Genomic DNA, 18,024 nt, shown 5'->3' with positions numbered 1-18,024 from the left:
AAACAAAAAGCGAGAAACTCCAGCCCCACCCCTAGTCTCTCTCCACCCCCCCCCACCCCACACATACAAAAAAATTGGTTCTGCAATTTCCTCGTGGCATTATGGGATGAAATAAGATGTAGACAGAGAACAGCGAGAGGAGAACGCTACGTCGCTGTGGGCCGAGGCTCTGCGGCAGCCAATGGAGGCGCAGCGTGGCTGAGCTACTGCAAGGGGAGGGGCGCCTATTTCAGCCCAGGGGGGGCCAGGGCAGGCAGCCAGAGGAGGCTCGCGGGGGGAAGAGAGCGGAGGGCGCCGGCGCTGCTGCTGCGCTGAGTAAGCGAGCGACGCTCCAACCACCTTCGCCGACAGCAGCATCGGACGCTTCGCTGGTGCTTTCCCCCTTTTTTCTTTTTGCAAACGGGGCAGGAACGCGCATTGGAGCCCGGGCGTTGGGAGGCTGTAGAAAGCCTTTGCAGCGTTGCCTTTCGACGTGCCGTGGAGGGAAAGAGCGCGCCCTCATTTATTATTATTATTTTTTTTAAAAAATATATATAATAATCAGAGGCTTTGCCTAACACTGTGAAGGTAAGCGGTTGCAAACGGGTGACTTATTCATTCGTTTTATTTGCTTTTTCCCCCCATTGCAGAATTGGATGGGGCGAGTTTGGGGCGGAGGGGTTGATGGGGGGGGCGCTCAAATAGTTGCGCGGGCAGCGAGGGGTTCTGGCCATTGGAAGTGATGGGGATGCTTGATTTTGGCCGCCCCTCCTTCCTCCCTTATTATTTTTCATTTTTTTCCTGTTTTAGTCCACGCCCCTTAGGCTCCTGCGCCTAGTGCAATCTCATGCATGCCTACTCGGAAGTAAACCCCCTTGAGTTCAGAAAGCCCCAGTGGGACTTTTATATATATATTTTTTACACAATTATTCAAAGGTAAGGGTGCAGAGGATTGCAACCCAGGCTGCTCCCCCCGCCATCCACTCTCCCCCAAAAGCGGGCAGAGCTGCTGGGTATTGAGTGTACAATCTACCTTCCTTTGTACCAAACTTGGCAGACGCGGTTTCTGTGGATCTACCTCTTTCTGCTAACTCTGAGCTATACCCTCCCAAATATATATATATATATGGTGTGTCTGTGTGTGCAAACTGTCCATCCGCTTGGCTCACCTCTGCAGTAGTTGTGTGAGTGTTGATTGGGATGCACCTGGTATTATAACATTTCATTCTGGAATCGAGTAGCCAGTTCTTTCTCTCCCCCCCCCCCCATATATTGATTTTTAAAATCTGATAAATTAAATATTAATACTATGCCCCCCCCAAAACAACCCCAAGGTCAAGCCTGAAATCAGACTGGAGACTTTTTGGAGTGCTGGTGAAAAAATAAGATTCCTAAAGCCTTGCTAGGAAGCCCCTTTGTGACATAGGAGCTGGAAGAAGGATTGTGTAGATCCCCAAGGGGGGGGGGAGGGAAACCCCTCTTGCAAAGGACAGGTTCAGGTCTATGATGGTTGCCTTTAAGGGTGGGACAAACTTAAAAAGCTGCCTTTGCTCTTCCTAGGAGGGTTGCAGCCGAGCCAATGGGATTCTGTTGGTGCTGCCCTTGGCTTCGAGGTCCAGTGACGTCCCTGTCAGGGATGGAGGGAACCGAGATCATGGGATTGAGCGTGGATCCTTCTAGAGTAGGGACTTGGAAGGCTTTAAGAAAAAAAAAGGAGGGGGAAAAAACATTGCCGAGGCCTTTTTCTAGCTGGGGAGGCTGTTGCCACCTTTGGAACCTGCAGGTGGAGCTGAACTTGGGCAGGATCCAAGGAAGACTGTATGTGTGGTGTGGCCTCTGGGGCTTACTCTACAAGCCACCCTCTCATTGCTTCTCTCCCCCCCCCCCCCAAAAAAAAGAGAGAGGCTGTATTAAAGGGAAACTCCCCATTGCAGCAGCCTCATAGTAAGGGAGGATGTTCTCTGGAGGAAAGAGAATCTCCCCCTCCCAAGTGCTGTTTTATTTACTATTGCGTTTTTACACCCCACTTTTTCTGCCAACGACCTCGGAGTGGCACCCGCCGTTCTCTTGCTTCCTTCGCCCTCCAGCCAACCCCCGCCAGGCTCCTCAGACTGGCACTATCCCTGCAAGAGTAAAAGGGACTGGGTTTTAAATGGCTGATGTTGTAAACAAGCCTTTTATGGCATTTGTGTTTGGCTAGGCAGGTGATAACGGCACACACACCTTCCCCACCCTCATGCATGCGTGAACATGAGTCAGGACATTGGTCCAGCATTGTTGACGCCGCCTGGCAGTGGATCTCTAGGGATCCAGGCGGAGATCCTTTCCTGGCCCTGCCCAGAGATGCTGGGGATCAAACCTGCATGCTCTATTTTTGAGCTGCATCCCTCCTGCAACCCAGGCTTGTGGTCCTCCAATTACTGTCCTCCTTGTGACTTGGCTGTTGGGGGATCGGAGCAAAACTCCCATCACTGAGACATGAGGATGGTGTATATTGCAAGGATTCTGGGGGACGCGCCCTGGGATAATGTGCCTGCCCACTATGGGCATAGCCAGGATTTTTGTTGGGGGGCGGGCAGGACGTTTGTTTGGGGGGGGCAGAACTGACGTGATTGGTCAGTTAAGTATTTTGATTGCTTTGCTTCATCCGGGGGTGGCAGTTGCCCCCCTGGCTACGCCCATGCTGCCCACCCCATTGCATTCTCCTCCAAAGTTTCCCTGTCATTGCAGGGGGGGTCCTGGCCAAGGAGAAGACAGCTTCCTTTATGATAGGGCTTTTGAATGAAGCCCAGGGTCCCTTCTCTCCCCTCCCAGCCCATGCCACACAAATTATTGAATTGTCCTCACTGTTCTAGAAGTGGTGTCCATAGTAAGGGCAGGGGGCCAGATGGTGCACAGGGACTCCCTTTGTCCTGAGTCAGTCTGTCTACTCAGGCACCCCCAAACTCAGCCCCCCCCAGATGTTTTGGGACTACAACTCCCATCATCCCTAGCTAACAGCACCAGTGGTCAGGGATGATGGGAATTGTAGTCCCAAAGCATCTGGAGGGCCGAGTTTGGGGGTGCGTGGTCTAGCTCACTGCTGCCTGCACTGACTGGCCGATGTCTCTCCCAGCTCTACCTTAGCATTGAACACGGGACCTTCTGCATGCGCGGCAGGTGCACTAACCACTGAGCCACAGCCCTTTCCCCCGGTGCTGTTGCAAGGGGCCTGCATGCATGTATCCGATGTAAGATTCTTTGGGGGTTCTACCCCTGCACCCCCCATATTCATGCTGTAAATATTTTACGGAGAGACTGGCTTACCCTATTAGAAGAAACTACGTAAATGCCTTCCCTGGTTTTTGTGTTGTTGTTTTTTTAAGTTCATCTTAGCCGAGACGGGTACTGATAAGCTTGGTGTTGAGTTCAAGTGGAACTAATACGCTGCTGGAAGACGGGTGACCCCAGGACATGTCTGGCTGGCGGGACAGTTTGGCCCTTCAACCTGTTCTGGCAACATCCCTGGCTCTGCAGCAAGTGTTCCCCTGAGGACGGTGCTTTGAATTTCTTACAGGCCGGAGAGGAGAGGGTATAGCGACAGCATTGCCATGCGCAGGTCCCAGGTGCAGTAGTAGGCTATATGGACTGCGTTGTTTGATTCAGTATATAACGCAGCTTCCTCAATGGAAGAAAATAAAAACGAATTAACTTGCTGGGGGGAAGTGTGCACTTTGGGACCCCAGTGGAGGGGGGGGCTAATCTCTTTGCTTCCCTCGGTGCCCCTCGATCTTTCAAAATCGGGTTGGTTTTCATTTGGGCTTCTGTTTCCAAGAGCATGCTGGGACACCATCGCCCTCCTAAACTTCCAGGGTGCTTTTGCAGTCATTGGTGTGCTTTCCGCTCCTCCTGCAGGGAAGGCCTCTCTTTACCTCACCTGTGAAATGGGAGCAGGTGGAAGCCGAAGAACCTGGCTGCTGGGTTGAATCAATTTCCTGCATCGGTGCCAAGAGGCCTTGCAGGCTAGCAATGACAGGCTGGCTCTTCTTCTGTCTAGGACAGGTGAGGGGAACCTGTGGCCCCGCAGATGTTGCTGACATGCTTCACCCCATCAGCCAGGCTTGCTGGGGCTGATGGGAGTTGTAGTTCATCAACATCTGGAGGGCCACTGGTTCCTTGCGCCTGGTTTAGGACTGTAGCAAACCCCATATCCTTTCAAAGTTTTTTTGTGTGTACAAAGTGGGAGTCTTCCTCTTGTTACAGTTCCAGTAAATGTAGCAGCTCCTTCATGGTAAATGCAATAATGTTGTTTTTTAGGCAGAGAGGGATGCACAGGGTAGTCTTCAAACTAGTGGGCAGGGGGGATAACAAAGGTTTGGATAATTGTAACCTTGGCCGTGGCAATTATGTAACGGGTTCCGGGTTCCTTCCTCGCTCTTGGATAGCGATATTTTAACGGCTGCAACAAAGCTATTCCTTCTGTCCCTTTTGTGGTCCTGCCAAGAGACGGGAATCACTCTCAGCATGCAGTCTCAGTGCTTCCAGACGGAAAAACTCTTCCTCTTCTTCTTTTTTTTTAGTAATTGTTCATTTGTGGCAGTTATACCCCAGACTTAATGCACACACGCACACAAAAAGGCTTTATGGAGCAGCTTGCAGAAATCTGTATTAAGACAGCCCCCGCCCTCAGGCTTTACAACAGAAAAGTCATGACACACGAGGAAAAAGAATGGGGAGGGAGGAGGGGAAAGCAAGCTCAAGCACATGTTCTTATGTCGCCGTTAGTAGTGGTTGGCCTACAAGGAAGCTGGCTTGCTTGCCTTAGCTGCCGGTGGGTGGTGCAATGTGTAAGAAGCTGGATAAGCTGCTGTTGAAGATTTTCCCAGTAGCTCTTTCATAGAAGGACTGTGTATGTGTGCAGGGGTGGGGTGGGGTCGGTTAATCAGCTTGCTGTTCACACCCTTTGTTTCTTGAGTATCTCCTTGCTGACTGATTACCCCAGCCACATCTCTGCTACCAATGCAGGGAGCTGCTTTATACCAGGTTAAGACCGCTTGTCCATTGACCTCAGTGTTGTCTGCTCTGGCTGGCAGCAGCTACCTGATCCTCCGCCTAATTGGAGATGTCGTGGCCCAGGTGCGCACCCAGCTCTGGGTGCTCTTCTGCTGAGCTGGGCCCCCTTCCCAAATCTTTGAATTTGATAGTTATGGCTATTTCGAGAGCAAAGGGTGGGGAAATTTTTTACCCTTTTGCAGGACCTTCCAGGGGCCACATGGCAGTGGTGGGCGGGGCTGGAGGAAAAGTGGGTGGGGCCAAGCATATAAATGTTGACTTTGTGGTTTGTACACCAGGGCTGCTTTCTACACACGCACACACACCTGTCCCTCATCCATGCAAGCAAGAGGCAGCATCAGAGTTCCAGGGCACATTCCAGGCTGCTGTTCCTCACTCCTGTTCAAGAGATTCCTGCAAACTGTGGTTCTGGGAAGGCTCAGGGCTTCTTGTTAACACCACCCTGTCTTCCACTCTGCAACCATTCTGGCATTTCTCCTTAACACTGCAGGGGTCTGGGGAATGCTTACGATTCTGGGTGGATAAGGTTTGGTATTTGCAAAGTGAGTTTAACTCCTCCTGCAGGCAGGGGAAACTGGGGTGGTGTCCTCTGAGTAAACTCTGGCTCCCTCATTGCTTGCTAAATGGCCGTGGATTAGAGAATCTCAGGAACGGTCGTTCTGCATGGTTGCTGGGGAATCTCCTGATTGCGATGAGCTTCCACCAGAGTGAAAGCTCTTCCAGAAACCTGCTTTTGAAGAGCAGCAGAAAGACCCACTAGTCAGTGTCCTGTTCTTGCAGTGACCAATGGGAAGCCCATAAGCAGGCCCCCCCCCAATCCCCCTATACCTGATATTCACACCTGGTGTTCTACCTCTGACAGTACAGCTAGAACTTACCTATGGCTACCAGCCAAAACGGCTATCTATTTGCTTATGCTAAGTGGAACTAGTTGCCTGTGACCAAGGCACAGAGGCTATTGAAACTTGCACATGTTGTGTGGCACAAATTAACAGGCTGTGGATTGGCAGGCGGGCAGCGTGTCAGTCATGTGGACTAGTAACTTAGTTTTAAAAGCCTGGCTTAACTGTCATGGCTTCTACTCTCTATCATGGGAATTAACCATGAATTAATTGTTGGGCGGTTTCTAATGTTCCTAAAAGATGTCAGTTGGGAAGGGGTGTGAGTGATGTGATTGAGCAGCCTTTATAAAACAACCACAACCACAGCCCTGGTTATTATCTTGGTCATGTGGACGTGCCCACAGAGACTGACCTCACTTCTTCCTTGCAGTGTTTGATTCTGTGGCTCAACCCTTTTGTGGCTCTGCATTGTTTGTGGTTAAGGCAGCTGAGTAGAGAGACTCTCCGCCCACCCCAGTGAAAGTCTGTGGCTGATTGGCTATGTAAACTCCCATTTATGAAGCTCATGTATGGCCAAGTTATTTCAGTGGGTGGTGGCTGCATGCATTAGTGTGGGCATTGAAAGCTTGGGGAACTGCAGCTCTTGGGATCTGTTGGTAGAGGCTTGCAAGAAAATGCTGACCTTCAGCCTTTGAATGTTGGGTGGGGAGGGTTAAGGGTCCTGTTTATGCTGTGCCAATGTGGGGTGTGGTCTACATTGGGTGGGGAACCTTTTGGCTCCCTGGGCCAGATTCTTTTGGGATCAGCCTTGCAGGCCAAGTTTGACAGGTGGGTAGAGTTGCCAGCCTGCCAATTACCTGGCGTCAGGTACAAGGTTCTTTGAAGCTGGGGTTTCAAAGCACCTTGCAAGGAGCTGCTAGAACCAGAGGTCCCTTCATTTTAGCAGGGGGTTCCATGCAAACTCCTTGAACCGGGAAGAGGTTGGCATGGAATCCTGAAGAACTGAGCAGGATTTAACTCCCTGGGCATCTGCTGGTGAGCAGGAAGTTAAATCCTGTTTGCTTTGTCTGCCCGTGCCCGTTCCCTGCCGAGTGTGCAGCCAATGCAGGATTTAACTCATGAGATGGGTGGGCAGTTGTGGCCTTGAGGAGCTTACAAAGCTAGCATTACCCATAAGAGATGGAAATGGAGGTGAGAGCCAAAAATGGAAAAGTCTATATTCATTTCAGTTACATGTACTCACAGCTCAGTGATAGTGGAGTAATGGAGGAGGGGGGGTTGATATGAGAGAGAGAGAGATGAAGGGAAGAGATGGCATAGTTCTGATTTGTTGTCTTCAGAACAGTACCAAGCAGAGTGCAAGGTGCTCTATATGCACACAGCCCTTTAGGCCTTGGGATCAGGATGCCTTAAAAACTGTCTCACCCCTTGTATACTTAGCTGATCACTGTGTTCTGAAGGAGAGAGTGTCTCTTGCAGAGACTGTTTGAAAAGGAGGTCTGTTCTGCACAGAGCAGGAATTGGACCTTTAGGATGGAGTCCCCTTAGGGATTCCATCTTGTTGTGTATCAGACGGGCGCCATCTCTGTTGTTATCTTTGGTGCCTGCTGGTCCCTCTTCCTCTTTCAAAGAGCCTTCCAAGTGGAGATTTTTGCCCCAGTTACATGTTTTGGGTATATAAATGGTGTTCACACATTCGGTTTTAACTGTATGCTGGTAGGTAAGAAAGGGGTTGAATCTGCCTGCTTGAAGGAGGCCAGGATGGGGAATCTGAGGCCCTCTCAATTATCCCCAACCAGTATGGCCAGAATTGGTCAGGGAGGGTGGGAACTGGCAGCATATGGTAGTCCCATCCCCAGAGGTTAGATCCTTCACCAGGTTCCACAAACTCTCACCCTCAAGGAGTTGTATGTGGTTCTCCCCCTCCCCATTTTATCCTTTCAACGACCTTGGAGGTAGTTTAGGCTGATGGCCCAAGGTCACCCAGTGAGTTGCTTGACTGGGTGAGGATTTGAACGTCCTGGTCTCCCAGGTTCTGTTTGAACACTCTTTAACCACTGCACCATACTGCCTGCCACCCCAGGCTACCTGCCATCCTGGCTGGTGGGAGTTGGGGAGTCCCAGTGACATCTAGAGGACATCAGGTTGGGGAACTCTTTCTATTTTTATAAAAGAGGCCCAGTGTGGCAGTGCAAATCTGCATTAAAACGTCAAGGATTTCAGCTGTGGTGTCCGGTTCAAAGAAGATGCAGAACAGGGGCTTGCTGAACTGTTGCATCTGAGGCTGCCAGTGGACTGCTGTCCTCTGGTTTTCCTTTTCCCCCTACCCAGTAAAGCCAGGTCTTGATTGCACTAAAGTCCGGTCTGTGTTATACATTTAAAGCAGTATCATACCACTTTAAACAGTTGCAGCTTCCCCCGAAGAATCCTGGGAATTGTTGCTTTAAGGGTCCCAGGAGTTGTGAAGAGTCTCCCTCACAGGGCTGCAGTTCCCAGTCATTCTTCCCAAGGGATTCTGGGAATTCTACTCTGGGAGGGGAATAGGGATTTTTTTTTGGGGGGGGGAGCCACAACTGTTTAAGGTGGTTTAAATGCACTGCTTTTAAATGCACTGCTTTAAATGTACAGTCCCATTGGGGCCTAGCTCTCTAGAAGTGTCTGATAGAAGGGAACAGCTTATTCACCCCCTCTGGGCATGTTTCGGGCATGCTAGCCCTTCCTTGCCACCTGAAACAGCTTTACAACTTGACGTCTGCTGATCGGGTGCACTGGGCCTGATTCTGAGGCCCTATTCAAAAGCATCTTAGGCCCACAAGAATCAGCCTTAATAGTGAGTCATAGCATTGGTCCTGTCTTGTTCACTATTGTCTAAAAACCAGGCATCCCCAAACTCGGCCCTCCAGATGTTTTGGGACTACAATTCCCATCATCCCTGACCACTGGTCCTGTTAGCTAGGGATGATGGGAGTTGTAGTCCAAAAACATCCGGAGGGCCGAGTTTGGGGATGCCTGGTCAAAACTGACTGGCAGCGACTCTCCAGGGTTTTGGGCAGGAAATATTTCCAAGTCCCACCTGGAGAGGCCAGCGATTGGACCTGAGACCTTCTGTATGAAAAGCAGATGCTCTGCCAATGAGCTGAGGCCCCTTTCTCTTGGCCTGAAATCTTGCTGGTCTGGCAATTACAGAGCATGTGGGTTCAGCATAAGGTGGTACAGGTCTGACTCCGTTGTTGTAGGTTTGCTGGCTAGGTAGAAATAGCAGTTTTGCAAGCAACAGCCTGACTTAATCAGATCAGGAGTTAAGGTGCCTGCAGCCCTCCAGATATTGCTGGACTACAACCATCCCTGACCACTGGCCATGCTAGTTGGGGCTGATGGGAGTTGTAGTCTTAGCAACACCAGGTACCCTATCCTTGCTATAGAGTGAGCAATAGAGGATTTCTCCAAGAATGTGGAATTTGCTGCCAAGGAGTGTGGTGGAGTCTCCTTCTTTGGAGGTCTTTAAGCAAAGGCTTGACAACCATATGTCAGGAGTGCTCTGATGGTGTTTCCTGCTTGGCAAGGGGTTGGACTCGATGGCCCTTGTGGTCTCTTCCAACTCTATGATTCTATGAACTCTAGCATCTACCACTGTCAGTGGAAGTGAAAGCTGTGGAGCTGTGTTTGCAGTGTTCAGTCCTTGTGTTGAGAGTGCATTTGCGTGGAAGCCCAGTGCTGATAGATCAGGCCTGCACAAAATGCGACACACCAAACTGCCCCCTTCCCCAGTCACAAAGGGAGGGCCACTTGCTTAAAAACTCGCATTTTTCTCAATCAGGTTGGAGTGAAATAGATGGAGGGAGGGTGCCAGAATAAACGGCTGCTGGTCAAGCAAACAAATCATCCCACTGCTTCTACAGTGCAGGGTGTGCTTTTCTTGTGGACTAGCCCCATGTGTGAACCTGTTTTGAAAGCTGGTAGAGAAGCAGCCGTGGCAGCTCATCCGTCGGATTGGACGCAGCACAGCTTCAGTCTGCCCCTCAACCCAGCCCTGCCTCCTTGCAAGCCGCCATTCCAAGGGATGGCACTGTGGCAGATTCGTGGTGGTCTGCAGCGTGACTTGACCTTCCTCTCTGGCTTCCTCCCGACAGGTCCATCATGTCTGACAGAAAGGCAGTGATCAAGAATGCGGACATGTCCGAGGACATGCAGCAAGATGCTGTCGATTGCGCCACTCAGGCCATGGAGAAGTACAACATAGAAAAGGACATAGCGGCATACATCAAAAAGGTATTGTGGCGCCCGCACTTGGGAGAGAGGAAAAAGAGCCTTGATTTAAGGTTTAAGGTGCTGGTTTTAACCTTTAAAGCCCTATACGGCTTAGGACCCTCGTACCTACGGGACCGCTTCTCCTGGTATGTCCCACAGAGGAACTTACGGTCTTCAAAAAAAAACACCTTGGAGGTCCTGGGTCACAGAGAGGTTAGGCTGGCCTCAACTAGAGCCAGGGCTTTTTCGGCTGTGGCTCCGATCTGGTGGAACGCTCTGCCACAAGAGACTAGGGCCCTGTGGGACTTGACATCTTTCCGCAGGGCCTGCAAGACGGAGCTGTTCCACCAGGCCTTTGGCCAGGGCACAGCCTGACTCCCTCCTTTGGCAATCTTCACAGAACTCTAGCCCAATGGTTGCCATCAATTTGATTTGAATTAATTTTATAATGAAATGATTTTAGAATATTGTATTATTTTATTGTTGTTAGCCGCTCTGAGCCCGGCTTCGGCTGGGGAGGGCGGGATATAAATAAATTTATTATTATTATTATTTATTATGGATTGGGTCATCTCAGGGTTTCATCAGTCACATTCTGCCATGGCAAGACAGAATCTCTGAGGAAGTGACTGGGTCATGTGGTTCCCCGCCCCCCCATTCCTGTTCTTCTTAGCCAGCCCCTTTCTTGGCAGCTGGCAAGTTCTGAACCAGTGCAATGTAGGTTCGGATCCCCACTTGGTCTTGAAGCTTATTGCGCCAGTTACTGCCTCTCTCAACCGAACCTACGTCAATTGGCTGTTGTGAGGATTGAATGAGGAGGGGGAGAAACATCTGCCACCTTGAGCTCTTTGAAGCGAAGGTAGGATGCAAATGCAGTAGAATAATAAATACAGTGGTACCTCAGTTTACGAACTTAATCCGTTTCAGAAGTCCGTTCTTAAACTGAAACCGTTCTTAAACCAAGGCGCGCTTTCCCTAATGAGGTCTCCTGCCGCCGGTGCCCTTCCACCATTCTGCTTCCGTTCTTAGACCGAGGTAAAGTTCGTAAACCAAGACATTACTTCCGGTTTTGCGGAGTCCGTAAACCAAATAGTTTGTACCTTGTTCTTAAACCAAGGTACCACTGTAAAAATAAATCATACTGTTTTTTAATTTATACCCTGCGCATCTGGCTGGGTTGCCTCAGCCACTCTGGGCAGCTTCCAACACATATAAAAATAATAAAACATCAAACATTAATAGTAACAATCTGATCCAGTAAGAATAAGACAAAACATAGTGTGTACTTAGAGCTTCTTGTGTGTTACCAACTGTTACCCTGCGTGTTTTAGAAGGAATTGAATTGATAAAGCATGACTGTTGGCTGCTATCCTTGATGGATTTGTATAATCCCATTTTCATTTGCTTCCAAATTATTTATTATTACAATTACTTAATTAAATTTGTAGGCTGCCCTTTACCTGTAGATCTCAGGGCGGTTCGCAACATAAAATTGCAATATAAAAAACACAAAATACATAATAAAAATAAGAACGGAAACAAACCAGTAACACCCCCCCCCCTTTATTTCTTGGCTACCTCCCTGCTGGGAAACAATGCCCAACACATCTTAGAATCATAGAATTGTAGAGTTTGAAGGGACCACGAGGGTCATCTGATTCAACCCCCTGCAATGCAGGAAATGTTTGCCCAATGTGGGGCTCAAACCCATGACCCGGATTAAGAGCTTGCAAGACCTCTTTAAAATAAAGCCCTTGACTGGGTACATGTGCTAATGGACTCCATGTGGCTGGCTTGGCTGCCTGCCTGTCACAGAACAGCCAGGCAAGGGTGTGGCAAAAGTCAAGGCTGCCTTTTTATTTCAGCGTACAGTATTAATAATATTTATATATGGCTTAATATGCAGAATCGGCCGGCAATTCACATAAAACACCAGTAAGTTCATCTCCCCACCCCACCACTAGCCAGAAATACACAGAAACCAGTGGAAACAAAATCCATGGATAAGAAAATACAGTAAAATGGTAAATAATAAAATGACATTGCAATGTCTCCCGTGAGCAGGGGAAAACCTGCCTTTAAAAATAGGCATTCAGGAGGCCTGTGACACTTTACACTGCTTCTGCCTTGATATAAATGTTCTGTTCTAGAGAGTATCTCTCTCCACTGTCAGAGGAAGTAGGCCTCTCAATGCCAGTTTTTGGGAATCAGTTTTTTGGAAGAGTTACTGCTACCCTCTGCACTCAATATTCTTGCATCGCAGGGGGTTGAACTAGATGGCCTTTGCGGTCCCTTCTAACTCTACAATTCCATGAAATTAATTATAACCGAAAGGCTTTGTTCATCGCATTTATATCCCACCTATTTCTCCAAGGAACTCAAGATGGCGTACGTGGTTTTCACCTTCCTCGTATAATCCCCACAACAGCCCTGTGAGGCAGGTTAGGCTGAGAGTCAGTGACTGGCCCAAGGTCACCCAATGTGCTTCATGGCTGAGTGGGGATTTGAACCCTGGTCTCCAAGGTCCTGCCCCCATGGCTTTCAGCCCTGATTGGAAGCGACCTTATACTGACCCATTGGTCCATCTAACTCAGTACTGTCTACGCTGACTGGCAGTGGGGTTTTGTACAGGGAATCTACCCCAACCCTACTTGGGGATTGAACCTGCGACCTTCTGTGGCTGGTGCTATATTTTTAGAAGATACTGACTGACAAAGCCATGTGCCGCTTGGGGATGAGTTGCCTAACTGTTCTGCGCAACGCTGCAAAGCATTATGGGAGCCACCTCTTCAATGTAGCTGTTAGGGCTATCATGATGTCTCAAGCTGGTCTCCGGGTGGGTTAGACTCCAGAACTATCCTACTGCAGAAACTACCATCTTCTCCCCCCACAGCTGAAGGAAACAATGCAGGGGTTGCCCAGGAGCAAGGGTGTGTGAGGATGGGCCTAGCGCCAGGGCTTGGCCAAGACAGGCTCTGGCTGAGGGCCTCTGGACTCCGAAACACACTTCCCGATTCCTGTATCAGATGTTCAGATTGTAATCTCCTTGGGGCACAGATCTGCCTCCTTTTGATGCTGTTGCATTTCAATAACGTCCTCTCTCTTCTCTCTCCCCCCCCCCTTCTCTCTTCTGTCTCCCCTCTCCCCCTCCCCATTCAGGAATTTGACAAGAAATACAACCCCACTTGGCATTGCATCGTGGGCAGGAATTTCGGCAGCTACGTAACGCACGAGACGAAGCATTTCATTTATTTCTATTTGGGCCAGGTTGCAATTCTCCTCTTCAAGTCGGGCTAGGAGGCAGGCAGACGGCAGTGGAGGGGGGGCGCGATGACGGCGGGCGAGGAACATGGACTGTAGTGCACTGAAGGCGGGGGCCCAGGAACCCTTCAACCATGGTTGCGCCGCTGCATGGACTGTAAACTATATTTAATGTGTATATGTTGCAGTAAAAACACCACCTAAAATTCTGTTCGTTTTGTTTTTGTTTTTGGTTGCCTGGGAGAAGTAAGGCAGCAGCATCTTTTTCATGTTCCTTGTTTTCGGTTTCTGCTCTTTTTCTTTTTCTTTTTCATTTTCTTTTGCACTAGGAGAACTGTAAAGAAAAATAAAAATTAAAAATGCTTCAACAAATGGCCTTTAAGCGGGAAGGAGAAATGAAATAAAAAGAGAATCTCTAAAATTCCATTAAAGAAATCCTTTGGTTTTTAAATTCCTTTTGAAAGGTTCAGAAGCTGGCTGTAAGCAGACCCCAGAAAGGTGGCAATTAAGGGTCAGAATCTGGCTTCAAATGAGGTACTCAATGTTTTGTTTTGTTTTTTTTAAAAAAAAATAATTCCAGCCGGCTTTTTCTGTCCCCAAAGAGTGCGTTGTTCTCCTTTTTAAGTTGCCTTGGCTGTAAAAGGGGAAAAAAGGTGGTCATCTTTGTTTCTTCTTGATCCAAAACCGTCTCTCAAACATGCCTAATATTTGACAGTAAAAATGGTATTTAGCTGTAAAATGGAATTTTAAGTGCCGTATTTTCGAAGTGGTTTGTCCTGGTCCGAAATACATTATTGCACCCCCACCCCCAGAAAGCCATTTCAAAGGGAGCTGCCTCATATTTTTGTGCTGGAGTATTGGCTGGGCACGTGGCCCAGCCATGTGTCTTCATGATGCAAGAAAACTGTGACCAGGCCTCTCCTCATCCCAGTTTGAGTCAGCCTTGCCTTATTTGCCACCTCGCTTCCAGTCACTTGTTTGTGTGGGAAGATCCTGTTCCAAATCGGTGGCTCCGTGTTGGCTGTGCTTGCAGTCTGCCTCTGCTTTTACTTGGAGACGCACAATCTCCACATAACGCCCAACATGGTGGCTGATGTACAGAAGCCCTTTCCTGATCGTTTTGTGTCTCCCTCACCCCACCTTCTCAACAGTTAGCTGTGCTTTGAGAAGCAGATTGTATGATTTCAGTTCTATAGCAAAGGTGTCCAGTTGCTCCAGGGGCCCTTCTCTGTTTTTCTTTTGCAAGATCATTCCTTGGAAGTGCTTTAGCTGAAACATCTAGTTGCTTTTGCAGTTAAGAAGTCTACAAATTAGATGGGGAAGGAACCACTCCGACCTCCCCACTCCTCAAAAATGACCTAAGGAGTTGGAGCTCCAGAGCTTAGATCATAAGGAGATGGGGATTCATCTGTGCTTGTATAACCTGGGATTTGGCGGGAAGGAAAGCATGTCAATAACTTTTTCTCCCTTTTGGCTGTGAAAAAATAAACAAGGGTGACCCAGACTGTCTCTGAAAAACACGTTTGTGGTGTCTGTGCGGTAATCCAAAGTATGCCTAAAAGTATCATGCAGAGTTTTCTTAGAACCAGCTTGTTAACACCCCTTTCCTCCCAAAAAAACACACACCACAGGAGGTGGATGTAGCTCTTGAATTTGATGATAACTTGTGTCTCCCATCTAAAGATGTCAGGGGACAGAAGAGGAACTGTCTTGGGTTAAAGTGAGGTTAAAGTGAGGTGCTTCAATGGTGATGCTTACACAGAAAATTCACTCTCCAGAAAAGGAAGTTTCCCACTGTCCCAGCCTGCATGAGTCTTAATTTGGGAATATATTGATACTTCATAGAGTGCAAAAAAAAAAAGTTTCCTTCCTAAGTGCAGTTGCTTGAAATGAAACATTTCTTTTTCAAAAACATCAAAACACACACAAGAGAGCAGGAATTGGCACATTTAAGAACAGTTTGTTTGTTTTACTACTTGAGGCTGATGAGAGGCTAGAGTGCAAGGGATTGTGGGATGCGTTTTGCACCTTACCCTGGCGCTCTCCAAGGGTAAAAGGGGGCTGTGGGGGAGGTAGATATTCAGACATGTAGACTGCATACACACCAGGCATTTAAAGTGAATCCTGGGAGCTGTAGTTAAGTGTGTTAGGAATTGTAGGGGGTAAACTACAGTTCCCAGGATTTGGGGGTGAAAGATGTTCTTAAGGGACGTGGGTGGCGCTGTGGGTTAAAGCACAGAGCCTAGGAGTTGGCGATCAGAAGGTCAGCAGTTCAAATCCCCACGACAGGGTGTGCTCCCATTGCTCGGTCCCTGCTCCTGCCAACCTAGCAGTTCGAAAGCACATCAAAGTGCAAGTAGATAAATAGGTACCACTCTGGCAGGAAGGTAAACGGCATTTCTGTGTGCTGCTCTGGTTCACCAGAAGCGGCTTTGTCATGCTGGCCACATGACCCAGAAGCTGTACGCCAGCTCCCTCGGCCAATAAAGCGAGATGAGCGCCGCAACCCCAGAGTTGGTCACGACTGGACCTAATGGTTACCTGTACCTAAGATATGTTCTTAACTTAGAGTGTGTACATGGTCAACACTGTCTAATTTCTATGCAGAGTGCAAGTTGAGTTACTTTTGAGGGGTGGGGTATTTATAACTCAGTTACATCCCGCCTTTCCTCCAAGGAACTCAAGGTGGTATAAATGGTTCTCTCCCTCCCCATTTTATTCTCACAACAACCCTGTGGAGCAGGTAAGGCTGAGGGGGTTGTTGGGAGTGGCCCAAGGTCACCCATTGAGTTTCACAGCTCGGCAGGGATTTGAGCCCGGGCCTCCAGCACTCTTAACCACTACCCAACCCTGTCTCCTGAGGGAGATCTCAGCCTTCGGAAACCCCTGTGTGCTTCTAGCACTGTTGTTGCCCATTTGCACAAGTTCAGAACCTGTTCCTGAAAGGCAGCAGAGAAGTCATTTAAGGATAAAAGTGCTTTTCTTCTGACTGGTATATTTTGGGGTGAGATGGCTTGGTACTGCACCTGGTGTTAGCAAAACTAGTCCTCATTGTGGCAATAGAAATATTCAGAATAAACTATATTAAACCAAGTTTGTGGCTGGGTTCCCTTCCCCTCCTAAATGCTTCTACAAAAGAAGGCACATCTCAATTGGAAGAGGAGATGCTGTAGAGACCCCTGGATGCAGTAGCATTTAGGAAGCTAAATGGGTTCTAGATGGTTTTCATTCACACTTCAGGTAGAGAATTACAGGTTGGAAAAGCATTCCGTTTTTTAATAATTATTTTGACCAACGTGAGGAGAGACTGTTTGAAGTGTGATATGCAATTACATGCAGATTTACACAACACATGCTTCAGAATTCATTTTTTTTCAGGCTGCAGAATTTGGGGTCTGTGTGTGGTAGAACTTTTTAATGTGTTTCAGCCAAGCAATAAAATCAAAGGTAGTTCACCTTCCCTTTTACCCCCAAGGGGCACAAATCAAATAAAAATTTAAATGAGGGGTGTAACAGGCCTCAGCCTGCAAATTATAGAGGAGAGGAAGTACCCAAACTGTTGCACCAAAAGGTTGCTTCTTACATACCATCATTCAGGGTTATGCAACCAGGCTAAAATATAAAGGCTTTTTATTTAAGGGGGGGGAAATCAGGCGTTCTGGAGTCTGCTTTCCATATGAAACTCAGCATTGATTTTTGAAGTATTTTGTTTGATATGGAGAGTCTGCAATGATAATGAGGCAAGTTGAGTCCACAACACCTTGGGCTACTTAAACACTCCAATTGGAGGCAAGGGCCATAGGTGGCTACTAGCCACAATGGGTAAGGCAGTCTCAGGTGGGAAGAGCTCAGGTGTTGAGCTCAGGTGCTGCTTGCGAGTCTCTCGTTGAGGCATCTGATTGGTCACTGTGAGTGAAGAGGATGCTGGGCCTTTGGGCATTATCCAGCAGACAGGCCTTTTTCGTTTGCTCAAAGTCTGTTCCTCAGTAACGGTGGTCGATCAATAATCGAATAGATTCCCCCCAGGAGGCAGCTTGCCTGTAACTCCTACCAATATGTGTGGCTGTAGGGGAGTGTTGGACTGCTGTTTTGAAACTGACATATGTCAGTTTATGGGGACGGGGCAGGTAAAGGTTAGGGCAGCCTGCCACAAGTGCTGAGCAGGTGTTCTTTGCCAATCCTTGGACACTGAGCTGGTGCAGAAAGGATTTGCAGAAGTCAAAAAGCCTGGAAAACATTGGCTGTAGCTGAATCAGAAAGACCTACTACCTTATCTGGTTGTTTTGAGGTGGTTTAGTTCTCGTTTTGCATTTCTACATTGTGAACCCCGTGTTCTTCAGGTGAAGGGTGGTATACAGATTTAGTAAATAAATAAAAATAAGAATTATAAACATGGGGAGGAGAGACATGTATACTCGCTTGAGCGCCTTGGAGGAATAGTGAGATACAAAGGCAGTAATCATGAAAATACTTTAGCTGAATCAGCTATCTTCAGATATCTGAAGGGCTGTCACATGGATGATGGAGCAAGCCAATGGATTCAAATGGTGAGAAAAGAGATTCCTACAAAACATTAGGAAGAACTTTCTGATGGTAAGCGTCGTTCAACAGTGGGAGGAACTGCCTTGGAAGGTGGTGGACT

At 48.3% G+C, this 18,024-nt stretch overlaps 1 protein-coding gene across 1 annotated transcript; it reads left to right on the top strand.

Moving 5' to 3' along the window:
• The first annotated feature begins 247 nt into the window (after nt 1-247).
• Nucleotides 248-14,886, top strand: DYNLL2 (dynein light chain LC8-type 2). Its single transcript, XM_053366972.1, has 3 exons — nt 248-567; nt 10,004-10,142; nt 13,281-14,886. Exons 2-3 carry the CDS (start codon nt 10,011-10,013, stop codon nt 13,416-13,418), a joined length of 270 nt encoding a protein of 89 aa, XP_053222947.1. The 5' UTR covers nt 248-567; nt 10,004-10,010; the 3' UTR covers nt 13,419-14,886.
• Nucleotides 14,887-18,024: the final 3,138 nt, after the last annotated feature.

The sequence above is a fragment of the Podarcis raffonei genome, chromosome 15 (genome assembly GCF_027172205.1).
Source record: "Podarcis raffonei isolate rPodRaf1 chromosome 15, rPodRaf1.pri, whole genome shotgun sequence".
Classification (NCBI taxonomy): domain Eukaryota; kingdom Metazoa; phylum Chordata; class Lepidosauria; order Squamata; family Lacertidae; genus Podarcis; species Podarcis raffonei.
This window is presented reverse-complemented; position numbering and strand designations above follow the sequence as displayed.